Source organism: Festucalex cinctus, chromosome 19 (genome assembly GCF_051991245.1).
Source record: "Festucalex cinctus isolate MCC-2025b chromosome 19, RoL_Fcin_1.0, whole genome shotgun sequence".
Taxonomy (NCBI): domain Eukaryota; kingdom Metazoa; phylum Chordata; class Actinopteri; order Syngnathiformes; family Syngnathidae; genus Festucalex; species Festucalex cinctus.
In genome coordinates, this window is record NC_135429.1 from 9,396,019 (window position 1) to 9,424,017 (window position 27,999).

Below are 27,999 nucleotides of genomic sequence, written 5' to 3' on the forward strand. Positions count from 1 at the left end.
GGACAACCCCCACCCACTCCGAGTGCCACGGTCGTCACGCACGCACGCGGGGTCCATTTACGCATATTATTTGTCTTCACCCCCCCCCCCTAAAACGTCACACACGCACGCGCGGTGGAAGCTGATCACCCTCGCGATGGAACCTGTTGTCATTCGGCGCGCGTGGAATATTTGAACCCCGCCACAAGTGGCGCGCACTCCGCGGCTTCTTTTGGCCACTCAGCATATTTTGTCGGGATGCTCGCTGGGTGGTTTTCAGGATAAGGGAGGAAAAAAAATAATAATTGCGGCCGATTTTTCTGCGTGGGGAATGCGTGCGTAAAATAAAAAATTAAAAAAAAAAAAAAAGTGCATGCTGGAGGATGTGGCAGCGAACAGGTTGGTGCTGAAACTTCGGAAGGATGCTTCCCCACGCCGCGCACGTGAATATTAAGATGTCCAGATGATGCGCGGTGTCGGCGGAACCCGGCAGGCGGTATACTGACAGCAGCTCGTTGATGGCACTGCGCACCGGGAGGACTTGGTTCGGACGGGTCTTGCGCAGGGTCTCGCGGCTGCAGGGCTCCTGGTCCAGGCGCTCCAGCAGTCTTTTGTGTCTCTCGGCCAACCAGGTGCGCGATCCGGGCTTCTCGTCCCGCTGCCCCAGCCCAAGCCCAAGCCCCGCAGGCGCCCATCATCGTCATCGGAGCGCGTCCTCCAGCTCCAGGCGCAGTCCGCTCGGCTTCCTCCCTTGCCGTCGCACCATCCCGGGGAACACGAGGGGACATGAGCCCCTCACTCGCCGGCTCCTCGTGGCCATGAAGCGGCAAAACGTGCGGACCTTATCCCTGATCGTTTGCACGCTCACCTACCTGCTGGTGGGGGCCGCCGTCTTCGACGCCCTGGAGTCCGACTTCGAGATGAGGGAGAAGGAGCAGCTGGAAGCCGAGGAGCGGCGCCTCCAGGGGAAGTACAACATCAGCGACGACGACTACCGCAGGCTGGAGACCATCATCATGGAGGCCGAGCCCCACAGGGCCGGCGTGCAGTGGAAATTCGCCGGCTCCTTTTACTTTGCCATCACGGTCATCACCACCATCGGTAAGCAGCACGCCTCGCGTTGAATTTGCTGGTTGCTTGTTCAAAGTTTGGTTACGCACGCTAACCTTGGCGTCATCGCGCGTTAAATCGGATTAGTTGACGCAGCATTTTGGCGCATTTAACTCAACTTTTTTGGCACCATGAATGCGCGCGCACTTGACGCGTTATTTGGATTTCTATTGAGATTGTTTGACAAGTTTGTGTGGGCAAGAATCACGCTTCTTAATTACTAGGCAGTGACGTCACTGACGATGACCTGACACACGTGCGTTTTTCCTCTCTCGTTCGGTGTCCACCTGCACATTAGACTTGACATGTTGGTGTTGAGAGGCAAACTGTGAGCTGTGCAACAGTTTGACTTTTTTTTTTTTTTTTTTTTGGTACAGCTGCAAAATTAGTATACTTTTCGTACTAATTATTGTGATGCAAAGAAACGGAAGTGCTTTCTAGAAATGTCTTGATTGGCCACAATACAATACTACACTATATTCTCTCTATCTCTCTCCATATATATAATATAGTGCACAATCACACACACACATTGAATGTATCAGATTTGAGGGATGACATGACACCTGATGAGCCAATCACCATCAATTATGACGTCCCCCTCGCCCCCTTTATGGCCCCTCTTTGGAGCAAACATGAGGAAGAGAGCAACAATAAGTGTGCAGAGCTCAGGATGATAAAAAAAAAGAAGAGAACATCTTTTTCTTTCTCTCTTCCCGTTGTGTTTTTATAGCTGGCATTTATTGTTGATGATTTCCCCCTTAAAGGGAACATAAGTCACCTCCATTTGATGCTAATTGCCGGCGTGCATTTGCGTCATGAAGATTTATTTCCAGCTGCCGCTCGTTTTCTTTTTACACGCCGGTGCGTCTCAGCCGCAAACGTGTTGTTGGGCTGACTGTGTTCCACTTGTTGCCTTATTGTGGCTTGAACCCCCCACCCGACCTCCCCTTCTTTTGTGCCGAGGTCACGGGGCCGCTCCATAATGGGGAGTCACATGGTGTTATTCAAGGTGAGGGCTTGAGAGGCTAATGCACCGCAGGGCCCAGTCCTCCACTTTTTTTTTTGCCAGGCAACACTTAAGAGGGGCGCCTCGGCCGCCAGCCGTGGCCGACCGCTCGCCGCTCGCTGTTGTTTCCAGGCTACGGCTAACCCGAGCCACTGTAATATTCATGTTGTTATCAAGCGCTGGCGTTCTCTGCGGCCTGCCCGTGTGCAAACGAGGACGCCTTGGCCAACCAAAAGTCTTTCACAGGCCTCCCGAGGGTGCCCTCCATTTGCGGGGTGGCGCGTTTGTTTTGGGCACGGGGCAATTAGCCGGCACATGCGAGGCCATATCAGCGTAATTCTGTCAAATTAATTTGACTCTATTTAGAGTGAGACCCATTTTAGAGTAAAATAAAAAGTCACTCAAGGGTTGAGGAACAAACTCACAACCTTCAGCTTGGGAATCTGCCACTCTACCACTTGAGCTATGCCACTATATACTGTTTGCTTATATCCAAGAGGAGGCCAAAAACATTGTTTTTATTTTACTCTCTTCCAAGTGTAAATTTTACTCTGTTTCGAGTGGGACCAAATTAGCTTCGAGTAAAATTTACTGTACAGAATTTACTGTGGATTCTCTTTGTCCACACTAGTAAGATCATTCAATGCACTGACTAGTAGATTGACAAGGGCACTGTAGTAGAACATATGAGTTATGTTTATGCCGCTACTAGTGCCACGATTAAAACTCACTAGTAACACAGTAGCCATGTGTCGCGCACTAGTAGCACCAAAAGGCCCACTATGTGCCTCCTAGTATGCAAATGTTATCCTACTAGTGTGCTGAAATTGTCTACAATAGTGACAAAATCATTACTAGTAGTAACTATGCTCTTTGTCCACACTAGTAAGACCATTCATTGCACTAGTAGATTGTCAAGGGCAAGAACATTTGTTATGAGTTATGTTCCACTACTATGTCTAATAGTACACAATAAAAACTCAGTAGTAAACTACTGTGCTGCAGTAATAACACTGAGTGACGCTAGTAGCACCAAAAGGCCCACTTGTAACTGTGCCACGCTAGTATGCAAATGTCCCACTAGTGCGCTGAAATTGACTACAATAGTGACAAAATCATTACTAGTAGTAACTATGCTCTTTGTCCACACTAGTAAGACCATTCATTGCACTAGTAGATTGTCAAGGGCACTGTGGTTAGGAGAACATTTGTTATGAGTTATGTTCCACTACTATGTCTAATAGTACACAATAAAAACTCAGTAGTAAACTACTGTGCTGCAGTAATAACACTGAGTGACGCTAGTAGCACCAAAAGGCCCACTTGTAACTGTGCTACACTAGTATGCAAATGTCCCACTAGTGCGCTGAAATTGACTACAATAGTGACAAAAATATTAGTAGTAGTAACTACACAGTAAATTCTGTAAATTTTACTCAGTGGGACCAAATAGCCTCAATTTAGAGTAATTTTTACACTTGAAAGAGTAAAATAAAAAAAAATTAAAAAAAGTCACTCAAGGGTTGAGGAACGAACTCACAACCTTCAACTTGGGAGACTGCTACTCTACCACCTGAGCTATGTCACTATATACTATTTGCTTATATCCAAGAGGAGACCAAAAACATTTTTATTTTTTTCTCTTCCAAGTTTAAATTTTACTCTATTTAGAGTGGGACCAAATAGACTCAGTTTAGAGTAAAATTTACTGTACAGAATCTACTTACTAGTGTGTTGTCTCTGTGATAAACTGCTGATCAGTTATTTGAAACTCAACGTGTGCAGTGCAGAGGTTCTGAATTCGAACCCTGCGAGTTTACATGGAAATTCTTGGAGCTGATTGTATTGTGCCAGCGAGTGTGACTGACACTCGGACCTAAGCTCATTATGAAGTCATCTTGGGTGGACCGAGGCTGACTCACGTTCACGCTCAGGATTGAGCCTTTTTTTTTTTTTTTTTTCCCCCCCGCCCGTCTTATCAACTCTCAACTGCGAGGATTATTTTCTCGGCAAAATAATGAGACCGGGTTGCGGGATCAAACGATCATTTGGACCCGGTGAAATTGAACAAGTGGAAAAGTTGGGGCGGTGAAGATAAGGGAACCATTTGGACCTTGTCGGCGGAGCTGTTTGCGGAAACTAATTATATCGGCTGTCATTGTGCAGCTCTGTAAGAAACAAAATAAGATATCGATTAAGATAGCTGATGTTTTGTGTTCCTGGTCAAGACCAGAAGAACACAACACAGTCGCATGGTGTGAAGTGAGTTAAACATTTTTGTTAAATGTGTAAAATCATGCAACTGTTCATTCGTTTGACCAAAAAAAAAATCACAACTTTTCACCAAATGTAACCGTGACATGGATGCTTTTCTTTGTAAAATAACTCTTCCGTCTTGCCAGCATAGTCCATACAAATGAAGAGACGGGAGATTGTTGCAATTATTATTATATTTTGCCAAAATCATGTGTTTCTTGAAAAATCTGAAAAAAAAAAAAAGACTTATTTTAAGAAGGCGTCGATATACCAAACAGGAATTACTGGCCAGCAAGTCCCGCAGCTACTTCAAAGTTTCTGTCGATCTTCTGGTCGCCTTTCTCACCAAATTTCTTCTTGTGTTTTGTCAATTTTGGAGCGATGAGTAGTTATTTAGTCATGTCCCTGTTGTGCCATATTTGCTCGACTTAATAGCTGTCTTCCATGATATATTTAATGTCTTGAAAATTCTATTATATCTCGGAACAATGAATCTGTCTCTCTGTGGACTAGACCTTGTGCTGTAAGTGACATCAACAGTTTTAAGGGGGTGTGCACAGTTTTGCAACCAAATCACCCCCCCCCCCCCCCCCTCATTTCCCCATCAAGTTGAATTGAATATAGATACTTTTCTGTAAAGACTTATTTAAAGTGCACCTAAACTTATCATACTGTCCAAAAATGGAATTAGCATCCCGGAAAACAAGCTAGCTAATCAAACGCTATCCTGTAACTAGACTACGTGCAATTTCTGGAGAAATTGCGTGGGAATGCTGAATGCTAATAGCTGAATGCTAAGATTTGAATGCATGTGGAATGCTTATGAAGTAAATTGAGAGATAAATTATGAAATTATAACCTCCTGGTTACTGGACAATGTGCTTGACCAACTGTGCCACCGAGCAGTATCAGACACCTGATAATGATGATAAGTTGTGTAATATGTATGGAAGTGGGCGTAGAAAGTGATACTTAGAAAAAGTTCAATGACTGTCCCATTGAAAATGAATGGGGAAAAGTTGATATTGAATGTTAACTTGTGCAAACACTGTAAGTAATGTGGAATCAGACGATATATACCCCGGGAGGCGTGACTTTTTTTTAAGCTAGTTGAAATTTGAACAATGTAAATTGGAAGTATTATGTGGGCATTGTTACGCGGCAAAAAAGTGTGGAGAATAAAAATCACAATAACATATGTGGGAATGCTTCAGCATTCCCCACAACTATATTGTTCTGTTGAAGTGCTTCAAAGAGATCTCACGGCCATTTAGGTCCATTTCCTGCATCGTTATCATGTAGCACTATAGTCGCACGCCATTAACGGCTGCAATTATGTCTCATTTGATATGCGGCAGACAACGGCGCTCGTAGTTGTAAAGCGCATCATCGGAACAGCTGCTGTATGTAATATGTGTAGTTCATGAATAAACATGCGTGCATACTTTGCAAATTATGCATAAACTGTAATGAGCTTTTTGTTACAACACATAGTTTTTACCCTGTTGGTTTCTTAGGTTGTAATAGAAGTTATCACTGAATATCAAACCGAGGAGATAAAAAAGGAACGTAATCTGCAGCTGGTGGTGTCGCTTCCCAAAACTCCATTGATAAGAAGACGTTGATCACTTGTTAGGCCACTTCCTACGTCCCCGTTGTGGTCAAAAAGGAGCTTTCTTGGTTATTCTAAAAGCTACAAGTGTCCCCTTCTTCCCTTTTCACCCCGACTGACCTGCAGCTTGACTCTGTTGATTTGAGGGCGTAATTGCACAGAATGTGACACTTAGCCACGACAGCTGCACCAAAGGCTCTCACGACAAGGGCGGCCGCGGCGACACAGGCGACGCGCGCCACGTTGCCAGGAGACTAAAGTCTTCTCGGCTAAATGTCGGAAATATCAACACGGGCATATATATGGTCTACTGTACATGCACAATGATTTTTTTTTTAAAGACAGTTCTCACTGAACAGCCACATGAGGACACAAAAACAAATTGAGTAAAATTTGTTTTCTGGTTCCAGATAAACTGTATTCCGTATATGTTAAGACATATGTATTACATATATGTATTACGTATATGTTAAGTTTTTTTTTTTTTTTTTTTTGTGAGGTCATAATGTTTATTGTACGTCATTTTTTATGTGATAAATTCCAGTGTGACAACACAAACATTTACAGATCATCAGATCACTACTCGGCTTATAAAGCGTTAATAAAGTTGTTATAAATGAGTTATTAACTAATTTGGCAACTTTTTTAAGCGATGACTTAATTTTTCACATATTAAGAGTAAAAAAGAGGTCTCTGGCATTCTTTTGTCAAAATCCACAAAGGAAAGTTATTTTTGTTAGCAAAGTTCTTGTTAGCATAATGACTGGAGGCGGAGCTAAGTTATTGCAAGAAAGCAAGTGGATTCTCAGTGTTGCCTGTGTTATATCTTCTGCCATTGTTTTAGGTAGGTAAGAAGGGTGACACAGGTATAGAACAGTAACTTTTAATTGGCATGGCGCTGAGCAGGCTAGCATTAACTGTACACAAAGCACGCAGACAATTTGCGTCTGTCACGACTGGGTCATGCCAGGGTTAAGTATGGGTCACGCAAGGGTTATATTTTGGTCATGACCGTGAGGTCAAGTGTCTGTTTTAAACTGATGTAACCATCATCTGGTTTCAACTGGGAAAACGCTATGTGATGTCAGGATATGTGATGTCAAGAATCTGTACTAGGTCAACAGCCAATCAGATAATTCCATGTCAGTCCTGTTACCCACATGTCTAGCCACAGCCAATCCGATCAATTGACTGTCTATTTAAGCCAAACCGAGAAGTGTGTGTTTGTCGGATTATTACCTCTGTTCCTCGGTGCATCTCCGCAGCCCAAGGGTGCTTGGCGTCTCGTGATTCTCGATGCATTCTCATTGTTTCTCGTCTAGTCAAGTTTGTTTTACGCCTCTGGATGTTATGTGAATAAATAGTTTAAACCTTATTTGCGTTTTGGGATCCAACCTCAGAACGTAACAGCATCATGATGTCACACGTGATTCCGTACAGGCCAAAACATTACAGCCTACTTAACGACATTTCTGATTGAATATCTTTCGAAGAAGTGACTGGCAACATGTCTGGCAACTTTTTGTGCTGTAAATTTCTTCAAAGGAAAACAGAATGCTGACTGTAATTGACACGGTTGATTAAAAAATAGACAGTGGATATTCAGGCGTAGCTAAAGTACATTTTGCGTCATTATGTTGTAATGTATTTTATTTTATTTTTTTTGTTAATCAACTTTTACTGTTGCTCGAAATAATGGCACGGAGCAGGCTAGCCATTATATTTTGCAGAATTATACCAAGACAACCCAAGCAAACATTTTGTGAGAAAATGCTTTTGCAAACCCGATGATGGACGTTTGTTTTTCCACTTGGTCCCTTTAGAAGTGGCAACTCCGCCACCAGACAGTCTTGTGACCTTCTGGAGTACTATTTATGATATCCGCTCAATATATCTTCCTTACCCACAGGTTCAGCTGGATTTATTTAGATATCTTTTAAAGAAAAAACAACAACAAAAAACCTCCGCCTTTTGAGGTATGCTGGTGGCGCAACACAACAAATATATGTTGTCATTTTTCAGTTCAGGTGAATTAGCCAGTCACTTTTCTGCCACCAGGAAGTGTCGTTAAGCTTATTGTTTACAAATATGAAATGGATTTGCCTTCCTTTTTCTAATCATCATGCATGCTAGTAGCTAAATAAGGAGCCAAAGCTTTCCATTGACTCCATTGTGTCGCCATATAAGACGTTTCAATGCGAATTGACAGCTGCTCACATTTTCTAATAGCCGAGGGGCAGACCGTTACGCTCCGAGGGGGCCCAGCGCGGTTCCAGAGCCGCCATCTCCGGAGCGTCCGAATCCCACGGCGATCACCGGCACGGCGGGAAAACATTCCCATCGATCCGCGCCGAAAGCCTCCATCAAGCTCACGGCGGGCGGCCTCGGAAAAGTGAAAATAATCTATTGGCGGCAAACATTTTTCAATAAGCAGCCCGTCACGCTACGTGATCAAGTGTCTCCGTTCGAGGAGGGATGAGAGCGCAAATAGGCAGTGAATATGTTTGATGGCGCCAAGCAAATACAATCATCAAGTGATTGGTGAAGATTGATGAGTATAGCAAACAGAAGTCGTTTTAAACTCATATTTTTTGAAAAAGTAGAGATTACACATGCAGTTGGTGCTCTGTTTACAACGGGGAACCGTTCCTCGAGCTAAGACGTAAACACAGAAACATGTTGTAATCTATAACTAGACTAAGGTATCCTAACGTAGTAGTAAAGTTACAATTCTTGTAAAAAAAAAATATACATGGTAAAGTGCCCTTATATATATATTTTTTTTTCCACCATATGGTGTTCAAAGCTCTCACCAGGTGTGCCATGGGAGATTACATTTAACTTGATGAAAGAAATGTATTTAGTACAAATAGTGTGTCTTTGTATCTAGCATAAGTCCTTTCTTTAGTTGAAACAATGTTCTTGCACAGAATGTTGGACAAAGTATCCAGATGTGATGTGGTGCGTGTTTGAAATCCCCCGGGGAGCCATTATCGCGTTTAGCTAGCCTCGCGGGCATCCTGCTGTCCACGGACCACTTTTGGGCAATTTTGGGGGGTTTGTGAATTAATTATGAATGTGCCCCACGGTAGAGAAGAAGTCGAAAAACTTGGCTGAGTTCAGCATCTTGACTTGGCGCGCTTTGCTAGACTTAGCGAACTTTCATGCTAAAAAGCTCAACCGTTGTTTATTAACCAGAATCGCACCAAAAAAATACTTCTTGAAAGAGAGCCATGTTGTTTCATCTTCATTCTCTTCTTCTTCTAAATAATATGCACATTTTTCTGCAACGTTAGTCATTTGTTTCTCTTAGCGTTACATTAGTCGCTAAGCTAGGCAGTGGGAGGAAGCTGTTGCTATCTGGACACTACTGTTTGGCCTTGGTGATGTTCTGACATCTTGTTATCTTTGTCAAGGTGGAGTTGTTGATACAGCTGGATCTCATCGGGAGGAGCAGGTGTACGCGACGTGACCGGGGTAGCGCGTTAGCCGCTGACTTTAGCATTTGGCTTGTCGATCACTACGGAAAGTGAACAGAGGATAAAGTGCTTTGTAAAAATGTTATCAACTATTGGTAAAGCCATCAAAACATAAAAAAAAATATAATGTGCTCTAACGCACGAGTATCACCTAGAGATGTGGCCCTGCAATATTTAATTGCAACTGGCTTGATATCTGTCCCCGGTATATCACTTTGCCCTGGGCTGTGAGGAATAAAAAGCAGCTTTCGCAAACAGACAGAAAGAAAAACAGGCTAAGCAGGATTCATGTTTAGCTTTGACTAGCTGATTGTTTTGTTATTTCATGGCTGCTGTGCAACTGCAAAAACACGGTTAAAAAAAGAGGAGGTCATGAAATGAGGAATATATTAGATAATTTAAGGAAACTGATCTGCCAAGACAAGAGGAAAATTGGACTTGAAGTAAACATATCGGTAGCTTAAAAACAAACACGTGTCTTAAAAAACTAAACTATTTCTTATTTTAAATTAAACTTATCCATAACCAATAACACAATCTCAATAATGAGTTCAAATGCCTGGTTAAAGTTTTTAAAAGTTAAAAAATGAAATGTTCTGCTATCTTGGCAGACAACAAGCATGTTTTGCCTTGGTTTGAGATGTTTAATTTCAGCGAAGATAAGGACAAAGGGAAATCACAGCTAACCTTTTGTTACTTGTGATTATGTAATGGTTCTCGATCCTCAGTACTAGCATGTCATGCCGTTTTATTGGATGAATATGCTCCAAAATATCCGTAAAATTTACTTTAGGTAGAGCTGTTCTAATAATAAATGCAGAAAATGATATGTAGTACAAATATGTGCTCAATTTTCCCAACATTTTATGTCATAGTCTAATGCACTTTTTCACTAGAACTAGACAAAGTGCAATTTCTGGAGAAATTGTGTGGGAATGCTGAAATGCTAAGATTGGAATGCATGAGGAATGCTTATGAAATAAATGGAGAGATAAATTATGAAATTATGACCTCCTGGTTACTGGGCAACGCACTTTACCAACTGTGCCACCGAGCAGTGTCAGATACCTGATAATGATGATAAGATATGTATGGAAGTGGGTGTAGAAAGTGATACTTTAAAAAAGTTCATTATCTGTCCCATTGAAAATTAATGGGGAAAAGTTGATATTGAATGTTAACTTGTGCAAATACTGTAAGTAATGTGGAATCAGACGATATATATGTATCCCCGGAGGCATGAATTTTTTAAGCTAGTTGAAATTTGAACAGTGTAAATTGGAAGTATTATGTGGGAGTTGTTACGCGGCAAAAAAAAATCGAGAATAAAATTGCAATAACATATGTGGGAATGCTCAGCATTCCCACAATTAACTGTTTTTAATGTTGTCCACTGCACACTGACAACCACTTAAATTACATTTTTAAATTTGGCTGTTACTCAGGATTTGATGGGAAAAAAAATTGTAAAAAAAAATAATTCAGATTGCTCTGCTAAAAGATAATAATAAATTGTAATACTTTCATAACGTACTTGTTACAATTTGCACCCCCCAAAACAGGGAATATTTTTGATTTCATTATTTATTGCTTATGAGGCCACTGACATACTGGTCTGAGCCACTTGAGATCAACTTTGAGTGAAAGTGGCCCCCTGAATTAACCGCTGGTCTCGTGATCTCCCGTCCTAAACATTCAAGTGAGTTGAGGAGCTTCATTTTGACAAAAACGAGTCATTTGCCTCCATCTTTATGTAATCGCAGGAGAGGAAAGGCCTCAGAGTACAGCATATGATATCAGTGATGATTATGTGAGCGACATGACTCCACCAGGACCACCTGCTGCTAATTCTCTCCTGCTGGACGCTGACAATGATCTTCCCCATGAAGCCTTTGCGCTGTAATGCGCTCCCACGCAGTCTTCTCACAACCACTTGATTCCGTGGGAGTGTGTGTGTGTGTGCGTGCGCACGTGCGCGTGCAACTCCTCTGAGTTATCGGCACATAACAGCAGCATGAAAATGTGTGTTGGCGGATCGTGAACAGTGTGTGGTCCGCTATTTATTTATTTCTTTTGGAATAAGCGCGAGTAGTGTCTCTGCTGCTAAATGCGGCACCCCTGCAGGGTGGAAAACAAATGCACACAAGCTGGCACGAGCGTTGACCCACACAGTTTGTAAACCTGTGAGATGAGCTCCGCGTGTGTGTGTATTTTGTTTTTGGTTTTGTTTGCTTATTATTCATGCTGTCTGACAAAGGATTATTTGGTCAGTTTGTAGTAACGCTATGAAAATCAATTTGTAAGAATGAATTAGTCATTTTAATGAAAACAAAAGTATGTTAGTCAAAAAGTTGTTGTTTTTTAAATTCTTTACAACTCTGACTTAATTCTTGTGGTATTTTTTCAGAATATTATGACTTGAGTCCCCCTATTCTTGTCCATGTCAAAGTAGATTACATAAATATCTATCTATTTCATACTTTATACAATATTCTACACTCATGTTCAGAGTCAGTCTGCCTGCATTTTGATCAAAATTGCATTAGATCCACCGCGCCACAACTTACACCTGCTCTGAGCTGGTCGAAAGATTAGCCTACTTTCAAGTCAAGTCAAGCCAAGTCAAGTCATCTTTATTTATATAGTGCTTTCAAACATTCTTAGCTATTACAAAGCGCTTTACAGAATCACAACAAAACAAACACAGCATCAAACATGAACCTTTTTGTAATTTTAGAAAATCAAAAAACAACTAATGTGTCAAAAATTGTTGAGGAAAATCATGCTTTTTTTTCTTTCTTTTTAAACTGCAACTTTTAACAGAAAAAAAAAAGTGACTTCATATAAAATATGTTATTGAAAGTCAAAAAAGGCTGCGATTTGCTGGCGACCAGTTCAGTGTACCCCGCCGACTGCCTGAAGCCGGCTGGGATAGGCTCCAGCACCCCCGCGACCCGTGTGAGGAGTGAGCGGTCAAGTAAATGGATGGATGGAAGTCAAAAAAAGATTTATTTAATTGTATTCATTTATTTTGAATCAAAGAAGTTGAAACTGAAAAAGAAAAAGATTTTGTATATGAATAATAATGGTCACAACAAAACTATTTTTAGCATTTGAACATTGTGTTTATGTGCAACGTAAAGTTTTTGGAGTCACAAAATCTTCCATTAGTATCATTTTTAGTTAAAAACTCAAAAATCCCAATTGATATTTCCACTGGAAAACGGTGTCATGTCCTGTGACATCGCCAACTACTGGCCTGGCATGCATACTACATCATTTTTTTGTGTGTGTTTGTTTTCTCCAAATACGTTAACAGTTTCAGTTTGGTGAATTATATTTTGGGAAAAAAAAGTGGTGTCGAGTTTGGCGCTGTTGCGAGTGTGACTGCACCGAGGGGGCAAAGGCCACAACAGGCCAACTGGTGCCACTTGCTCTCAGGAAGCGATTTCAGAGCGGGAACCGGCCAAGTGCCTGTTGCTTAGCAGCGCTCGCTTGTCCGGAATTCCCGACACAGGCCGACGAGCTTCATTAGGTGCAGCAGCCTATAACGCGGGCCGAGGTTGACACCTGGGACGCAGCAGTCCTCATTTGAAATGGCAAGCGTTTGCTTACATGACCTTAATGTAACATCTTCAGGATATTAAGTTGAGATTCTAAAAATATACTGAAGAATAGAAACGGAATCATCATGTCATTTTTCATGAGCTCAACTCAAAGATGTAAGACGTTCTACCGTATATACAGAGAAGGCTTATTTCTCTCAATTATTGCTCACAAGTCTGTCTTAGTGAGCACTTCTCCTTTGCCGAAATAATCCGGCCACCTCACAGTTGTGGCATTTTGTTATTGCTCATAATAAACACCTTGTTGGTAGCATTAAAACTCATTTGCAGATTATAGATGAGGCAAACATCTCTCCGGTTTTACTTGACACGGCAGACATTAACGACTTTTAAATAATTGACCGTTCATCGGCATCCCTCTAGTCTCTTTATGGGCGCAGCCACGTAAAAAAGTTTGAGCAGCAGGAAAAAGCTTTTATTCCCATTTGCGTCTGTTGTCCTCGGCTAAATGTTGTTTCACGAGCTCTTTTGTTTGCCTGTGAGGTGGATCTGGTGGTAGATGACTGACAGAAGCCTCAAGAAGATGATCAAGTGAAATCTTTGGAAGTCTTGGTAACTTAAAATAAGATATGGTTCAAAATGTTGTCATTGTCCATTGTAAAGTATGCAATATATAACAAAAAAATCTGTAAGTAATTGACACCCCCTCAAAAAAGTTTATAATTACCTATAGACGCCACAAGATGGCAACCAAGTAAATCTTTTCTATTAAGATGGGGCCTAAATGAAATTCCTCCCCCACTTCAACATAGTTCCTTTGCATTGAGATGATGCAAGATGGCGCCACAGCACTACTTTCGTATTAGATTGGGCTTTGACCTTAGCTCAAAACTGAGATTTTTTTTTTTAGAGCTAATAATGGAGGCTAGCTTGCATTAAAAGAAAAAACAAAAACAAATTTGTGACTTTGCAAGTAGCGAATCGTGAATATCTTTCTTTTTTATTTATTTATTTTTTAAACTCACAACATTAAGTGACAACTGGACCCTACTTGTTTGTTTCTTTTTTTATGGAGGAATTATGTAAAAAAAATAAAATAAATTCTGCAAAAACAAACAAATTAATTTAATTAATTTTTTTATTTCTTTTTCTTTGAAAAAGAACTCAAAAAATGATCATACCATTTTTTAAATTTGCTAATTTTTATACAAATTTCAAATAATTATATACAATTAAACAGCAAATTGTTTATTTCTTTATACCTGACAAGGGGGGGGGGGTCAAAACAATATATGTTTTGTTGTTGTTTTTTTTTCATGAAAACTAAAAACTAAAAACCTAAAGCATAAAAAATGATACATTTGGATTATTTGCAATCCTGTCATTCGTATGCTGTGCATTAGTGCAGTTAGCAGTTTGCGATGAATTCCATCAGTGGGAATGCTGCAGTCACTCCCTCACAAGCTGACATCACGGAGGACGGGAAACATTTCAAAGTGACCGCATTTAAAAGGAAACAAATTGCTGTCAAATAGGAACATGAAATTATAGTTTACCTTGAAGTTTGCATGAGTCATTTCTTCATATTCCCCACCACTCCACCCCTCCTCTTCTGTGTTTTATCTGTGGCCGGCAGTGTTGCTATAGGAAGGAGAAGAAGAAAAAAAAAAGCATTGTTGAGTGGTTCTATAATGAGTTCAGATAAGTTGGCTGGTGACTCATTGTTTTGTAGTACAGTGGCAACTTGACTTGCGAGTTTCATTTTTTCTTTGACCACTCTCTTCACGCATCTCAAATCATTTTTCACCAGTGAAATGAATGGAAATGTGACGAATCTTTTTTTTTTACAGCTTAACTTGATTTGTCAGAGATCCAAGAACAGCCTGCTGGACTATAAATGTACAGTTGCAGCTTGGCTTGAGGGTCTGTGACCTTTAGACTATGCGGGTCAGGGGCGGTCACCAGCGGCCCTTCTGCTAAGACGCCCGATCGCATTTTAGAAATGTGACAAGCTGTCGCTGTCACGCGGCAGACGCCGGCGAGGATGTGTGCATCGTCTTGACAGCTCCTCGCATTGTTTGGCGCCGCGCTCCGTGTGCGGGCCGGCCGCGTGTCGCCACGTGCATCTGTTGCCTCCTCGTGTTTATAGCTGCCGGCCTTGTTTTGTTTTTTTTTCTTCCCGCCGAATCCTTCAATCATTTAAGTTTCTGCTTCAGCTTGTAGACGCTGTTTAACCAATATATTTTTAATGCTAAAATATCATTAGATTGTTGAAAATGAATTTACAAATGCAGTGTTATACACAAAGGGGCATATTCACTAAGAATGCACTACGTCCGCTAATAGTGCGAAATATTGCCCCCGCAGTCTGCACCCAGTTACCCACCTATTGACTAAGGCGCAAACACGCCCACAAAACTGACAGCTGGGAGCAATTTGCGCCTGATTTACCACACATGGCAATGGATTTGCGCCAAGAACATGGTTGTATAGGAAAAGATGACATTGTCAGAAAGCGAGGTTGGACTGAGAGGCGCAGAAGCGTTTTCCTCATTTTGCGCCAGGACGACAACAACGTCATTCATTCATAAAGTACGAATTATTGGTGCGATCATTTTTTAAAATATTTTCAGAGGTTGACGTGGGCGTACAGTATGCATCTGGCACATAATAATGATCGTATGCTGATCTGCCATGGCCGATCAGTCTGGGTTACGTCATGTGTCGTAAACCAACATATAGAAAAATGTCCCCCCTCCCTCTCTCTCTCTCTCTCTCATCTCTGTGTGATCAGCCTGAGGGGGACGGACTCACCATGCCACCATGCACTGCTGTCATGATCCCGGGATCGAGGTTGCGGCAGGTTAATACATGCTTTCCAAAAACGTTATTTGCGTCACGCAAACTCCGTGTGGCTATTAGCGCTGGCGTCAGTGAATTAGACGCTGTATATCAATGAGTCTCATTTGCATTGGGGTGGGCATATTATGCGACAAATATATGCAAATTACCTAATTTACGTACGTGCAAATAACACCAGCGCACCGGAGCGCAATCTGGTTGGCAGCGCGTTTAGTGAATTAGGCGCTGCCGGATTGCTCCATTTTGACCGGTTAGCGCCGCGCAAAGGCTACGCAACCTTTAGTGAATCTACCCCAAAATGTGGAAAATAGTTTTTTCTCGCGTGAATGGCAACTTCTACTTTAGACATTTCCGACTTTTCCAAAGAGGCCAACAAAGGTGGATGCATATCGCCAGGTGAATTCATTCCCGTTCATTCAGCCGGTAATTGCCGGCGCATGCGACCCCGGCGCTTCCTTTTACAATAACTACGGGAGTCTCACCTAACTTGACTGGGGAACATGAAATGTGAACATCTCAATGCAGGCGGCGTGCATTGCTATTAGCATCCATCCCTGGTGAGTTTGAATCTTCTACCTGAGATGGTGGAGACGTGTACGGCATCGCACTCGTGCAGCTCAATATATTCAATAGAATCTCCGAGTGTGGTGCGGTGCAATCCAAACTATACGACAAGCACAATAATAAACAAAGCACAGTGTCACATCAAAATCTGAATTTTCCTACCTAACTTTGTGACTGATGATTGTACAGTAGATGCACTCAAAAGTGTATTTCCACAGGTGGACAAAAATTGTTAGCACCTTGTGTGAATGAAAAAGAAATCTTGGTTCTCACAAAAAAAGTAATAATAAATGAAACTGTATCAGTGTGATGCGAGCCCATACATTTGATGTGAAAATGAATTCTGGGAAAATTCCTGACAGTTGACGATCTCCCAGTTAACCTCGACACCCCCCTTCACTCGTCTGATGTCTTTTCGCCTCTGCGCTCCTCGTGACCTTCATTAAAATGCCAAAGCCCGCAGCAATGAACACCTCTGGGCTACCTGAGAAGGTTGGAGGCAGACGAACCCGCGGATGAAACGAGGAAAAGGCGTTGGTTTAAGCAAGTGCTGGACACTTGTTGCGTTAATGGCGAGACTGGGCGTGGGCACTAATGAGTCTCAGCCTTGACTATGTTCTAAATAATGCATGATGCTAGTGAGAGACAAATGAAAACTATGACTTAAATGAAACATGGTGGTTTTTGCAAGTATTTTGTAATTCCAAGCAGCATATCATGCACGTCATACTACAATTTGTTCTCGCATTTTTCTTGTCTCTCTTGAGTTAAATTTGATCCTGACTTCCAGACAAAGCGTTAAATTCATTCACATTCTGTGCATGTTTTCTAATTATTAGTAACATACCATGCACTGTTGTAACTCCCTAAAAACCGCTTACTCATAGTTTTGTTGCCTTTCTATACACATTTTCGACAAATTATGTCACATTCTGTCCAAACATGCTAATAGTAGCGAGACATGCGAGTAGCCAGCAGCGAAACATGACTCACTGCAATTTCCTTTTTTATTCATCTTTGTTGAAAAGTGCTGCATCAATTTAAATAGACATTCTGTGCAGACTTTTAAATTCCTAGTTGAACATACAGTAGCATATCATGCACCGTCATGACTACCTTGATGGAATACAGCAATCTCCTTTGCAGGCTTTTTTGTCTTTGTTGACTACTTTTGCATCAAGTTCGATCCTGAGTTCTAATTTCTCACAGAACACAGCATACCATGCACTGTCATGACTATACCTGAAATCCAATTATGGTTTTGTTGTCTGTGTTGACACATTTAGCATTTAGCTTTTCATTCCTACCTGAAAGTAGCATATCATGCACTGTCATGTGTATTTTTTTTATTTTTTTGGCAACTTTTGCATCAAGTTCGATCCTGAGTTCTAATTTCTCGCAGACCACAGCATACCATGCACTGTCATGACTATACCCCTAATCCAATTATGGTTTTGATGTCTGTGTTGACACATTTAGCATTTAGCTTTTCATTCCTACCTGAAAGTAGCATATCATGCACTGTCGTGTAGTTGTTGTTTTTTTGGCAACTTTTGCATCAAGTTCGATCCTGAGTTCTAATTTCTCGCAGAACACAGCATACCATGCACTGTCATGACTATACCTGAAATCCAATTATGGTTTTGTTGTCTGTGTTGACACATTTAGCATTTAGCTTTTCATTCCTACCTGAAAGTAGCATATCATGCACTGTCGTGTAGTTTGTTTTATTTTGGCAACTTTTGCATCAAGTTCGATCGAGTTCTAATTTCTCGCAGAACACAGCATACCATGCACTGTCATGACTATACCTGAAATCCAATTATGGTTTTGATGTCTGTGTTGACACATTTAGCATTTAGCTTTTCATTCCTACCTGAAAGTAGCATATCATGCACTGTCATGTGTAGTTTTTTTTTTTTTGGCAACTTTTGCATCAAGTTCGATCCTGAGTTCTAATTTCTCGCAGAACACAGCATACCATGCACTGTCATGACTATACCTGAAATCCAATTATGGTTTTGTTGTCTTTGTTGACACATTTAGCATTTAGCTTTTCATTCCTACCTGAAAGTAGCATATCATGCACTGTCATGTGTAGTTTTTTTTTTTTTGGCAACTTTTGCATCAAGTTCGATCCTGAGTTCTAATTTCTCGCAGAACACAGCATACCATGCACTGTCATGACTATACCTGAAATCCAATTATGGTTTTGATGTCTGTGTTGACACATTTAGCATTTAACTTTTCATTCCTACCTGAAAGTAGCATATCATGCACTGTCATGTGTATTATTATTTTTTTGGCAACTTTTGCATCGAGTTCCATCCTAACATTCAGTCAAGGATTTTAATTCTGACCAACGAGCAGCATACCATGCACTTGCGTGACACTTGCGTCTATTGTTTTCATAGCTAGCTTGTGCGATTGACCTTTTGGCATAAAATGTCTGTTGCCTCACATTGGGTCAAACTCATTCCTGGCTATTCAAAATTATCTTTAGAATATGTAGTAGGAAGAAGCATGTCATGTACTGTTGTAATTATCCGAGCATAATCTTGCTGTTTGTCTTCGTCGTCTTCTATACATAGCGCAAATAGTGCCTCATTTGTCCACAGATTTTGCAACTTGCTGAGTAAAATTGATTGAGGAAAAATACGGCATTCACAAAGAGCCCTAAAGCAGAACCGATCTGCCCTTTTCTCACTTTTTCTAGCCTTTGGTGATTGAGATTGAAAGCACTCCTCTGCATCAATAGGTGAGCGCCACCCCCTTCAGTCATCAAATGCCATGCTACTATGACCCCCCCGGAGCCCAATTATCTCCATAAAAATCAAACGCATGCCCATTAAAGCAAAGTTAACACAGATTTTATTTTTTTTAACACCTGTATGTGAGCTGTTTTAAGCTGATGATTTGTAAGAGCCAAACCGAAGAGCCCTCATAAAGTTGGTCAGCTTTGCCTGCTGGGGTGAAAGTCGACCATTGTAGTTGGTTTTGTGTTCAGTGGATTGTTTTGAAAAGGTGGATGTATGTAAGAAAATGAGTCATACAGCAAACATATTGGTCCAAAGACATGTCGTTGATTTTAAGGGCCAAAACCATCATTTCACTTTGGGGATCTTAATTATTCAGGAGCAAGATTGTTTTGATGGAATGATTTATTGGCTCTCTCACATTTGATTTTCACCTACATAACTCAACAATTGTTTGGTCGAATTGAGGTGTTTGCGTGCAAGTCCTTGGTGGGTCAGGAAATACCCGGTGAATAAGTTAGACATCAGCCAGGAATGGAAGTCATTTTAATCTTAATCAACCATTCAGCCTAAGAACTCATGTGACTGCTATACTTAATTTAGCTGGCTTCTTTTTTTTTTTTTTGGTCTTTTTTTTCTTAAGGCCAACTGTTCATTTGGAACGACTGCAAATTTAACAAGAATGGAACCGTTAACGAAAGTGAAACAAGAAAAGCGTGGAGTGTTGCGTTTGTTTGCCTGGGAGCAGACTACTTCCTCGTTCGTGGAGCATTATGTAAAGTGTTGTTAGACGGTGGTACCATTCATCCATCCATTTTCTTAACCGCCCAATTAACCTGCCATGCATGTCTTTGAAATGTGGGAGGAGACCGGAGTACCCGGAGAAGACCCACGCAGGCAATGGGAGAACATGCAAACTCCACCCAGGAAGGGGCGGAGCCTGGACTCCATCTTGCGTCCTGAGTATTGGGAGGCGGGCGTGCTAACCACTCATCCACCGTGCTGCCCAGACGGGGGTACCATCCTAGACGAAATGGATGGGTGGTAAACGCTTTAGTGACTCAAACCACAAAATCTTAGAAAATCTAACAAAACTTCTAATTAGCGTTATCACCCAAATTAAAAATGTTCTTCAATGTAACAAAGTTTTGTGGAAAAATTGTTGTGCCTTGGTGGAGCGTAGACCACCACCAACTAACTAACTAACGAACGAACTGGTTAAAAAATATATATATTAAGAAATATCCTGTAGGATAGGGTGGCCAGGTGTCCTGATTTAGTCAGGACAACCCTAATTTTCAGTGACGTGTCCTGCGTCCTGCGCAGCCCTAAGAAGGATGCTGATTTGTCCTTTTTAAAGAAAATAAAGCCGAGGTTGGGTTTACGTGACCCAACATCAGCCCCACCCTGCGTTTGTCGCAACTGGTCTGTTATTGGTCAAGGGTGGCTTCAGTTAAAAATCTCGTATATCAATAAATGGAAACAAAGCGCCACATGTGGCTACCTGATGATGTCATATCCTCGCCGTCCTCTTTTGACAGCAGCGAAAAAGTCAGCGCTAGCAAAAATTGCCGGACATCTTTTAATATTGAATGGACGAAAGAGTCTGATGTACAGTGTTCCCTCATTTTCCGCTGGTGTTAGGTTCCAAAAATGACCTGTAATAAATGAAATCCACAAAGTAGCTAGCTTTATGTTTTGCATTTATTATTATATCATGTTTTAAGGCTCTAAAACCCCTCACAACACAGTCTATGCACTTTTCCCGAGGCATTTACATTTTCTCACATTTCTCTCTTGTTTAAACATTCTAAATGTTCAACCTTCATAAATGTTATAAAATAGGTACATTACTGTAAAAAATATATTTATATATATATATATATATATATATATATATATATATATATATATATATATATATATATACATGCATGCAAAATTGCACTAAAAAAATATGCAAAACCATGAAAAGTGAACCGCGTTATAGCGAGGGAACACATATTATTTTTTTTAAATACGTTCTCCTTTTTGACCTCATGGAAATGTCCACCCTATGTAACTACAGGAAATATACTGACATGCTAATGTTATGTAGCATCTCTGGACATGTACAATAAGAGAGCAGATCCATTTAGAACATTTTCACTTTTTAATGTAGCTTTTAGACCATTAAATATAAAGGGACCTTGTAGTGTTGAATTACTGTAGTCATCATTAATTATATGTATAATATGCAGTAATCTTCTCACGATACCCTGTCAGGTTGTTAAATAGCTGGACACGTATTATCATTTGTCTTCTCGCTGTTATGAAATCTGCGTAATGTATTCATTAGGTCGTGACAATTTGCATGATGAGATAATTGAAAAATGTATGATATTATAATGGAGAGCCATCATAATGGAATTTGCCCTTTCATGCTGTGTCACTTCAATTTCAGCATCAATGACTCAAAAGTCCAGCGCTGCTATTGCCGTCGCACACTCACACGCACGCACTCGTGTCGCTGTGGGCAGACGCTCCAAATAAGTGAAGTGCAAAAGCAGCCAAACAAACGTTGACTCATGCGGCACTAGAGCAGAGCGGTGTTGATGTGGTCTTGCGAGTGTAGAACATGGCAGGTGCTCTGCTTCTCACCTGTGGACAACTAGCATTGCTTTATGCACAGTTGATGATGGGATCGAGTGGAGCGTTATTTTCTTGAGTGGAAGCATTGACGCACGGAACACAAGTGAAGAGTTATGTTATTCTTCTCAGGGCACGTTATACATTTTTTTTGCCCATCATTTAAAACCTTAACACATTCACTGTCAGCCCAGCAAAAATGCATCATTTGACGTCTTTTTCCGTCAATGGCAGTGAATGAGTTAAGAACATGTTGGTGACAAAGACAACAACCTATAAAGACAATAAAAGCATTTTCACTTGTGGAGGCAGAAGTTAAAACATTTTTTCGTGCATGTTGCGCATGCATCACACATATCGCATTTCTTTCCTTTTGCTTTTTCCGATGATGTAATATTTGTGAGCGACCGCAGATGATGTCACGATTGTTTACCTTTCCTCGCCTGGACTGTCTTTTCCCATTTCATTTCGAGCCATTCTTTTTCTTGTGTGCACATGTTTGTTTTTGTGGCTCTGCACAAACAAACACGAGCGTCACCTGTGCACACACGCAGATCACAAAAGCACCTGCGCCCGGCACAACAAATACGAGCGTTCCCAAGACAACAACGCATCATTGAGTCATTACAAGCGCGCACGCCGTTTAAAACAATACTGTACTGTGTGGGACACCGAGTGCACATTTAAAGCTTACAAACTAATAATAAACCGATTTGACCTGACAGTACAGACATTCGATGATAACCTTTTATATACTTGACATCATATTTTTTCTCTCATATTAAGATGTTTTCTCCTAAATATAGTAACAATCTTTTATTAATGAGTTGTTGTTGTTTTTTTTCTTTATTATCATAATATTAAGACCGTACTTTTGGATTTGATCTAAAAGTTGCCCCTCACAATAGTAAGAATATTTTTAATATAGGCTAACTTTTATTTATAATCTTAAAACATTCGCCCCTCCAAAAATTCCTACTACCACTTTTTTTTTTGTCTTGAAAGAAAATACAACTTTATTCTGTATCAAGACTTTTTTTGGAAAAAAAAATCCAATTTATTTTTCATATTAAAACTTTTTTCCCAAACAATCCTATTGTTTTCGCAAAGAAATACAGCTTTAATATTTAAATTGCACCTTTTTTTTTTCTAAAAAAAAAAAAATACTATTAAAAATACAACTCTTATTCCAACTTTTTCTAGAACGTTTTTTTCTTATTCGAGGGATTTTATTTATTTATTTTTTACTTGAAAAATACAAATTTGTATGTAATGATGTTCAGTACCATTTTTTCAGACAAATACTAGCACGAGTACTCAACTCCTTAGTAATCGCTGAGTTACCAGGTACCAAAACCTTCTTTTTACTGTAAAATGTTCCTGTGTAAGCTTACAGCTACATTGTTCGATTTTTCCTTTGAGTGTGCCCCTTTATGTTTAGGGATTGTACATATAAAATAATTTTATATATAATTTTATATACACAGAGTATATTTATTTATTAAAAAAAATATATGATTAATATATGGAATAATAAGATGTATTACATGTAAGGTTGAAAATGTGAACCGGACACAAAATAATACATGATTAATTCTGGATAATGCATACAGAAACGATATGTGGCTGGAGATTTATTTTTATTTTTTTTATTTTTTTGTCGTGCAACCACATTTGCGAAGAAAAACTGGCTGCACTTTTCCAATATTTCATTATTCTGCTAATAGCAGCGAGCGGCTCCGTGGCTCAAGCCCGCTTATGGGACAGCTGTTTGCAAGACATTCCTAATAAGAGTTTTTCAAAGTGTACCACTGGCGTATATTTGAACGTTTGTGAGTCAGCAGCTTAAGTTTCATTAGCTAAAAGCGCCACTGGCTCCGCATTAGTCTTCCCTCTTCCAAACTCATCTACCTCTCTGCAAACTAATTGGATAACACCCCCTCCCCCTCCCAAGGTAGTGTGCGCCAGTTCCACCTCTGCTTTTTTTTTTTGTTTTGTTTTTTTGGCAGCCGCCGCTGTAAACAAAAACTTCCAACTAATGCACTTCTATCTTCTTCCTGCCAGGCTACGGGCACGCGGCGCCGGGAACCGACGCGGGGAAGGCCTTCTGCATGTTCTACGCCGTCCTGGGCATCCCCTTGACTCTGGTGATGTTCCAGAGCCTTGGCGAGAGGATGAACACGTTTGTCAAGTACCTGCTGAAGCGCATCAAGAAGTGCTGCGGTATGAGCATCACCGACGTCTCCATGGAGAACATGGTGACGGTGGGCTTCTTCTCCTGCATCGGCACGCTGTGCATCGGCGCCGCCGCCTTCTCGCACTACGAGGACTGGAGCTTCTTCCAGTCCTACTACTACTGCTTCATCACGCTGACCACCATCGGCTTCGGGGACTTTGTGGCCCTGCAGAAGAACAGGGCCCTTCAGAAGAAGCCCCTCTACGTGGCCTTCAGCTTCATGTACATCCTGGTGGGCCTGACGGTCATCGGCGCCTTCCTCAACCTGGTGGTGCTGCGCTTCCTGACCATGAACAGCGAGGACGAGCGGCGGGACGCCGAGGAGCGAGCCTCGCTGGCCGGCAACCGCAGCAGCATGATCATCCGCATCCAGCAGGACGAGTCGCTGCAGCGGGGGCGGCGGCGGCCGGCCGGCGGCGAGGGCGGCGGCGGCGACGAGATGAGCGACCTGCAGTCGGTGTGCTCCTGCCTGCACTACCACTCGCCAGAGCTGCCCGCCCCCGGGGGGCTGATGGGCCGACTGGGATGTGCCTTCTCCCATCAGAACTCGCTCAACCCGGGCCACTACTATCACTCCATCTCCTACAAGATCGAGGAGATCTCGCCCAGCACGCTGAAGAACAGCTTGTACCCGTCGCCCATCAGCTCGGTGTCGCCGGGCCTTCACAGCTTCACCGAGAAGCTCCAGCTCATGAGGAGGAGGAGGAAGTCCATCTAGTCTCTCAAGCACTTTCCCCTTTTTTCTTGTTGTTTTTTTTAATTTATTTTTTTGCTCCTGATGGAGAACACTCTCATGGGATGCAAAGCATGAAGCATGGATGTCTATTTTTTCAAGGGATTACCAAACACAAACACTTGATAGACTTTCCAGAGGGACTCTAGAAAACTTTTATTTCAATGGCAAGTCAACGCCAATTTTTTCTTTACAGTATATCAGGGGTGTCAAACTCATGTTAGCTCAGGGGCCGCATGGAGGAAAATATATTATCGAGTGGGCCGCATCGGGAAAATAACGGTATATAACTTGAAAACAATTGCCGTCATTTATACGCAGATTTTCGTGGACCAGCCCTAATTTACAGACCTCAACTGTAATCATATTGATCCGAAAAATAACACGAATGCAAATGGAACGCGGCAACATTTTGTTGGTATACGTTCCGGAATGCTTTGTGTGGCGCAGTTAATGATGTTATAAGGACGTTAATCCTTGTCATATCTATTTGTGTTACCAGTAATTGAATTTGTGTCGTATTTAACACGTTTATGTCGGTGTATGATTACAAAAAAAAAAAGATTAAACAAACCGTAATTTAAGTTGTGTGTAAAATAATGACATCCAGGACTACGATTTCCCGTACAAGTTGCATTGCTCATCTGAGGACTGCTTGTGAAATTACAAATTTAGATGTTTTGATTGTGGCCGGCTGATTAATTAGTCCGACATTTTTTTTTTTTTATTTTACAAATTCATCTCGCCGGCCGGATTTAACCCTTTTGTGGGCCTGATCCGGCCCGCGGGCTGTATGTTTGACACCCCTGCAGTATATTCTATGCTGCCGCGCTAGTTTAAAACACAGAATTTTGTTCATGTTGGGTTTGTGAAATATGAGTTAAGTGGCAAAATCCACCCGTTGTTATCCATCTCAGGGGGCGGCCATTTTGCTACATGTTGTCATCTGGAAATGACATCACAGTTGCTCAGGGCTCAGGTATTGACCAATCACGTCTCAGCTTGAGGATGTCACATGACCCAACTCAGCCATGATTGGTTGTTACCGAGCCCTGGGCACGTGATGTCATTTTCAGTCGACAAGTAGCAAAATGGCCGCCCCCGGAGATAGATTAAAAAAGGGTGGAAATTTCTGCTTAATTCACATTCCACAAACACGGTAATAATCAGAATACCGTATTTTGACTAGTGGGCTTGTATGAAACATTATTAGAAAGAAAATTCTTGGGTTGACTTCCCATTTAAAAACGTTTTCCTACCAAACCATGCACACTTGGGGAAATGCTATTTTTTCATAAGGGAGGACGCTCGTTTCAACTTGAAGAACCCGTCGCAGAGGAATTTTCTACAAGCCATCACATACAAACATTGTCGCTGATATTAGCATGTGCAATGGAAAATCAGTTTGTTTTTTGTGACATTCGTTTGTCTGTCGCCAGCCAGTTTTGTTTGGAATCCAAAGGATCATGCTGCCGTTACTAATATCATCGACCTTATTTTCTCCTTTACTGGAGCTTTAAAGATCATACCTGGCCAAGCGAGCTCGAACGGCATCCGCTAACACAAACACTTTTATTGGTGCCTTTTGTGCCATTTCCTTAGTTTTCCCAGAATTTGTAATTAAATGCGTCTATGTGAAGTCATCTTGAAGGTCCACTGTAGCTCCTCTTCTAAAGTGGCAGAAAAGGTGATTGCAAGTTAAAAAAGAAGATGTCAGGATTTAAATAAAGTGAACATCCATCATTTCTATAAAGCGACATTCAGGTCAAGAGGCAGATGACGACACGGCAGCCCGAATGATGAGATATCAGCTTTTCAAGTTCCTGCAAATAAATTCTGTCCAACCCCGTAGCCTCTTTCAACACTTCCTTTCAAATATCTAATGATGAATAATGCCAATTTAGATTAGTACCACCTTTAAGCACACTGCTCCAAAACTCTGAATTTTTTTTTATTGCTAAAAAAAAGATTCATTTAAGACAAGAAACGAACCTGCTGCCGTCTGAATCTGATATGTTGTGACCAACTGTTGTCCACCAAACTCCCAGTCAATATCCAGAGTTAAACCCGATAGAGGATGTGAATGTTTGTTCGTGACAAAACGTGCAACTAGACATCAAATATTTATCTAAAACTCTCCAGAATTTGAAGTTCAACACTCCTGCTCGCCATCTGAAACTATTGAAATAGGCTTTTTTTTCTTTTTTTGAAAAATGATATTTTGGGTTTGCCATCAAAAGATGTGACACGAGATCAACAGGCTGCATCAGCATCGGATACATGAATTAGAAGATAGCATACATACATACCACTGATGAAATAATCCCTCAGAGCGTACACATTTTTAACAGACTCCGAAACTTCGTTTGCGGATGAGAAAATGTTTTACGCGTCATATAAACGTCAGCATGATCCTTTTGAGTTTTTGTTCCAAGAAGTTACAGTCTATTTGGATCAAACGTTTTTCATTGGCATTCTGTGTTTCAACGAGTTCTGCTTTACTTCAACGCATTCTAAATGTCCCACCTGGTCAAACTCGCCAATAATGTTTGCTCTCAGGTTTGAACCAATCGCCTTGTTTTTGTTTTGCTTTGCTCCTTTCTAAACGACACACAATGTACATACATAAGTTGTCCTTCAAATAGTCGGAGAAGTTTTCCAAGAAAGACTACTGAGGTGCATCATCTCGCCAGGCCGGGTCTCCTTTGTAGATATTTGAGACCATTCCGGCCTGTTCTAAAGCCCAATCTGCCTTTTCTCTCTCTCACAGCTGGTCTCTGAATGCATGGTGAAAGCATTTCAACTGGATTTTGTTTGTTTATACCAATTCTAGCTTTCCATAAGCCGCACAAGACTATAAGAGCTCTTTTTTCCCCGTCCCTTTATTAAGTTGTATCCAATGAAAAATCATGTTTATTCGCTGAAATCCCCGTCCATCTTGCCTTGTCTCCTCAAATGGGAGAAGCGCACCGGCACCATTCCACTTTGGATCAAATCTTGATTGGGTGAGGACAAATGTAAACAGGCAAGTGTGAGATAAGCATTGTTTCGTTATGGGAACATGACCGGCTTATATGTTTGTATCAAGCTTTGGAATAAATACGACAACGGAAAAAAAAAAGAGGCATATGTATTTTTTTACACAGTGACGTGCCTTGAAGAAATTGTGCACAAGCCGGCATATTAACACACGTTGAAACTGATTATGG

At 41.2% G+C, this 27,999-nt stretch overlaps 1 protein-coding gene across 1 annotated transcript; it reads left to right on the plus strand.

Annotated features, from left to right (window-relative positions):
• Positions 1-35: 35 nt before the first annotated feature.
• Positions 36-27,996, plus strand: kcnk9 (potassium channel, subfamily K, member 9). Its single transcript, XM_077507033.1, has 2 exons — positions 36-1,080; positions 23,886-27,996. The coding sequence occupies exons 1-2, from the start codon at positions 498-500 to the stop codon at positions 24,773-24,775; spliced, it is 1,473 nt and encodes a 490-aa protein (XP_077363159.1). The 5' UTR covers positions 36-497; the 3' UTR covers positions 24,776-27,996.
• Positions 27,997-27,999: the final 3 nt, after the last annotated feature.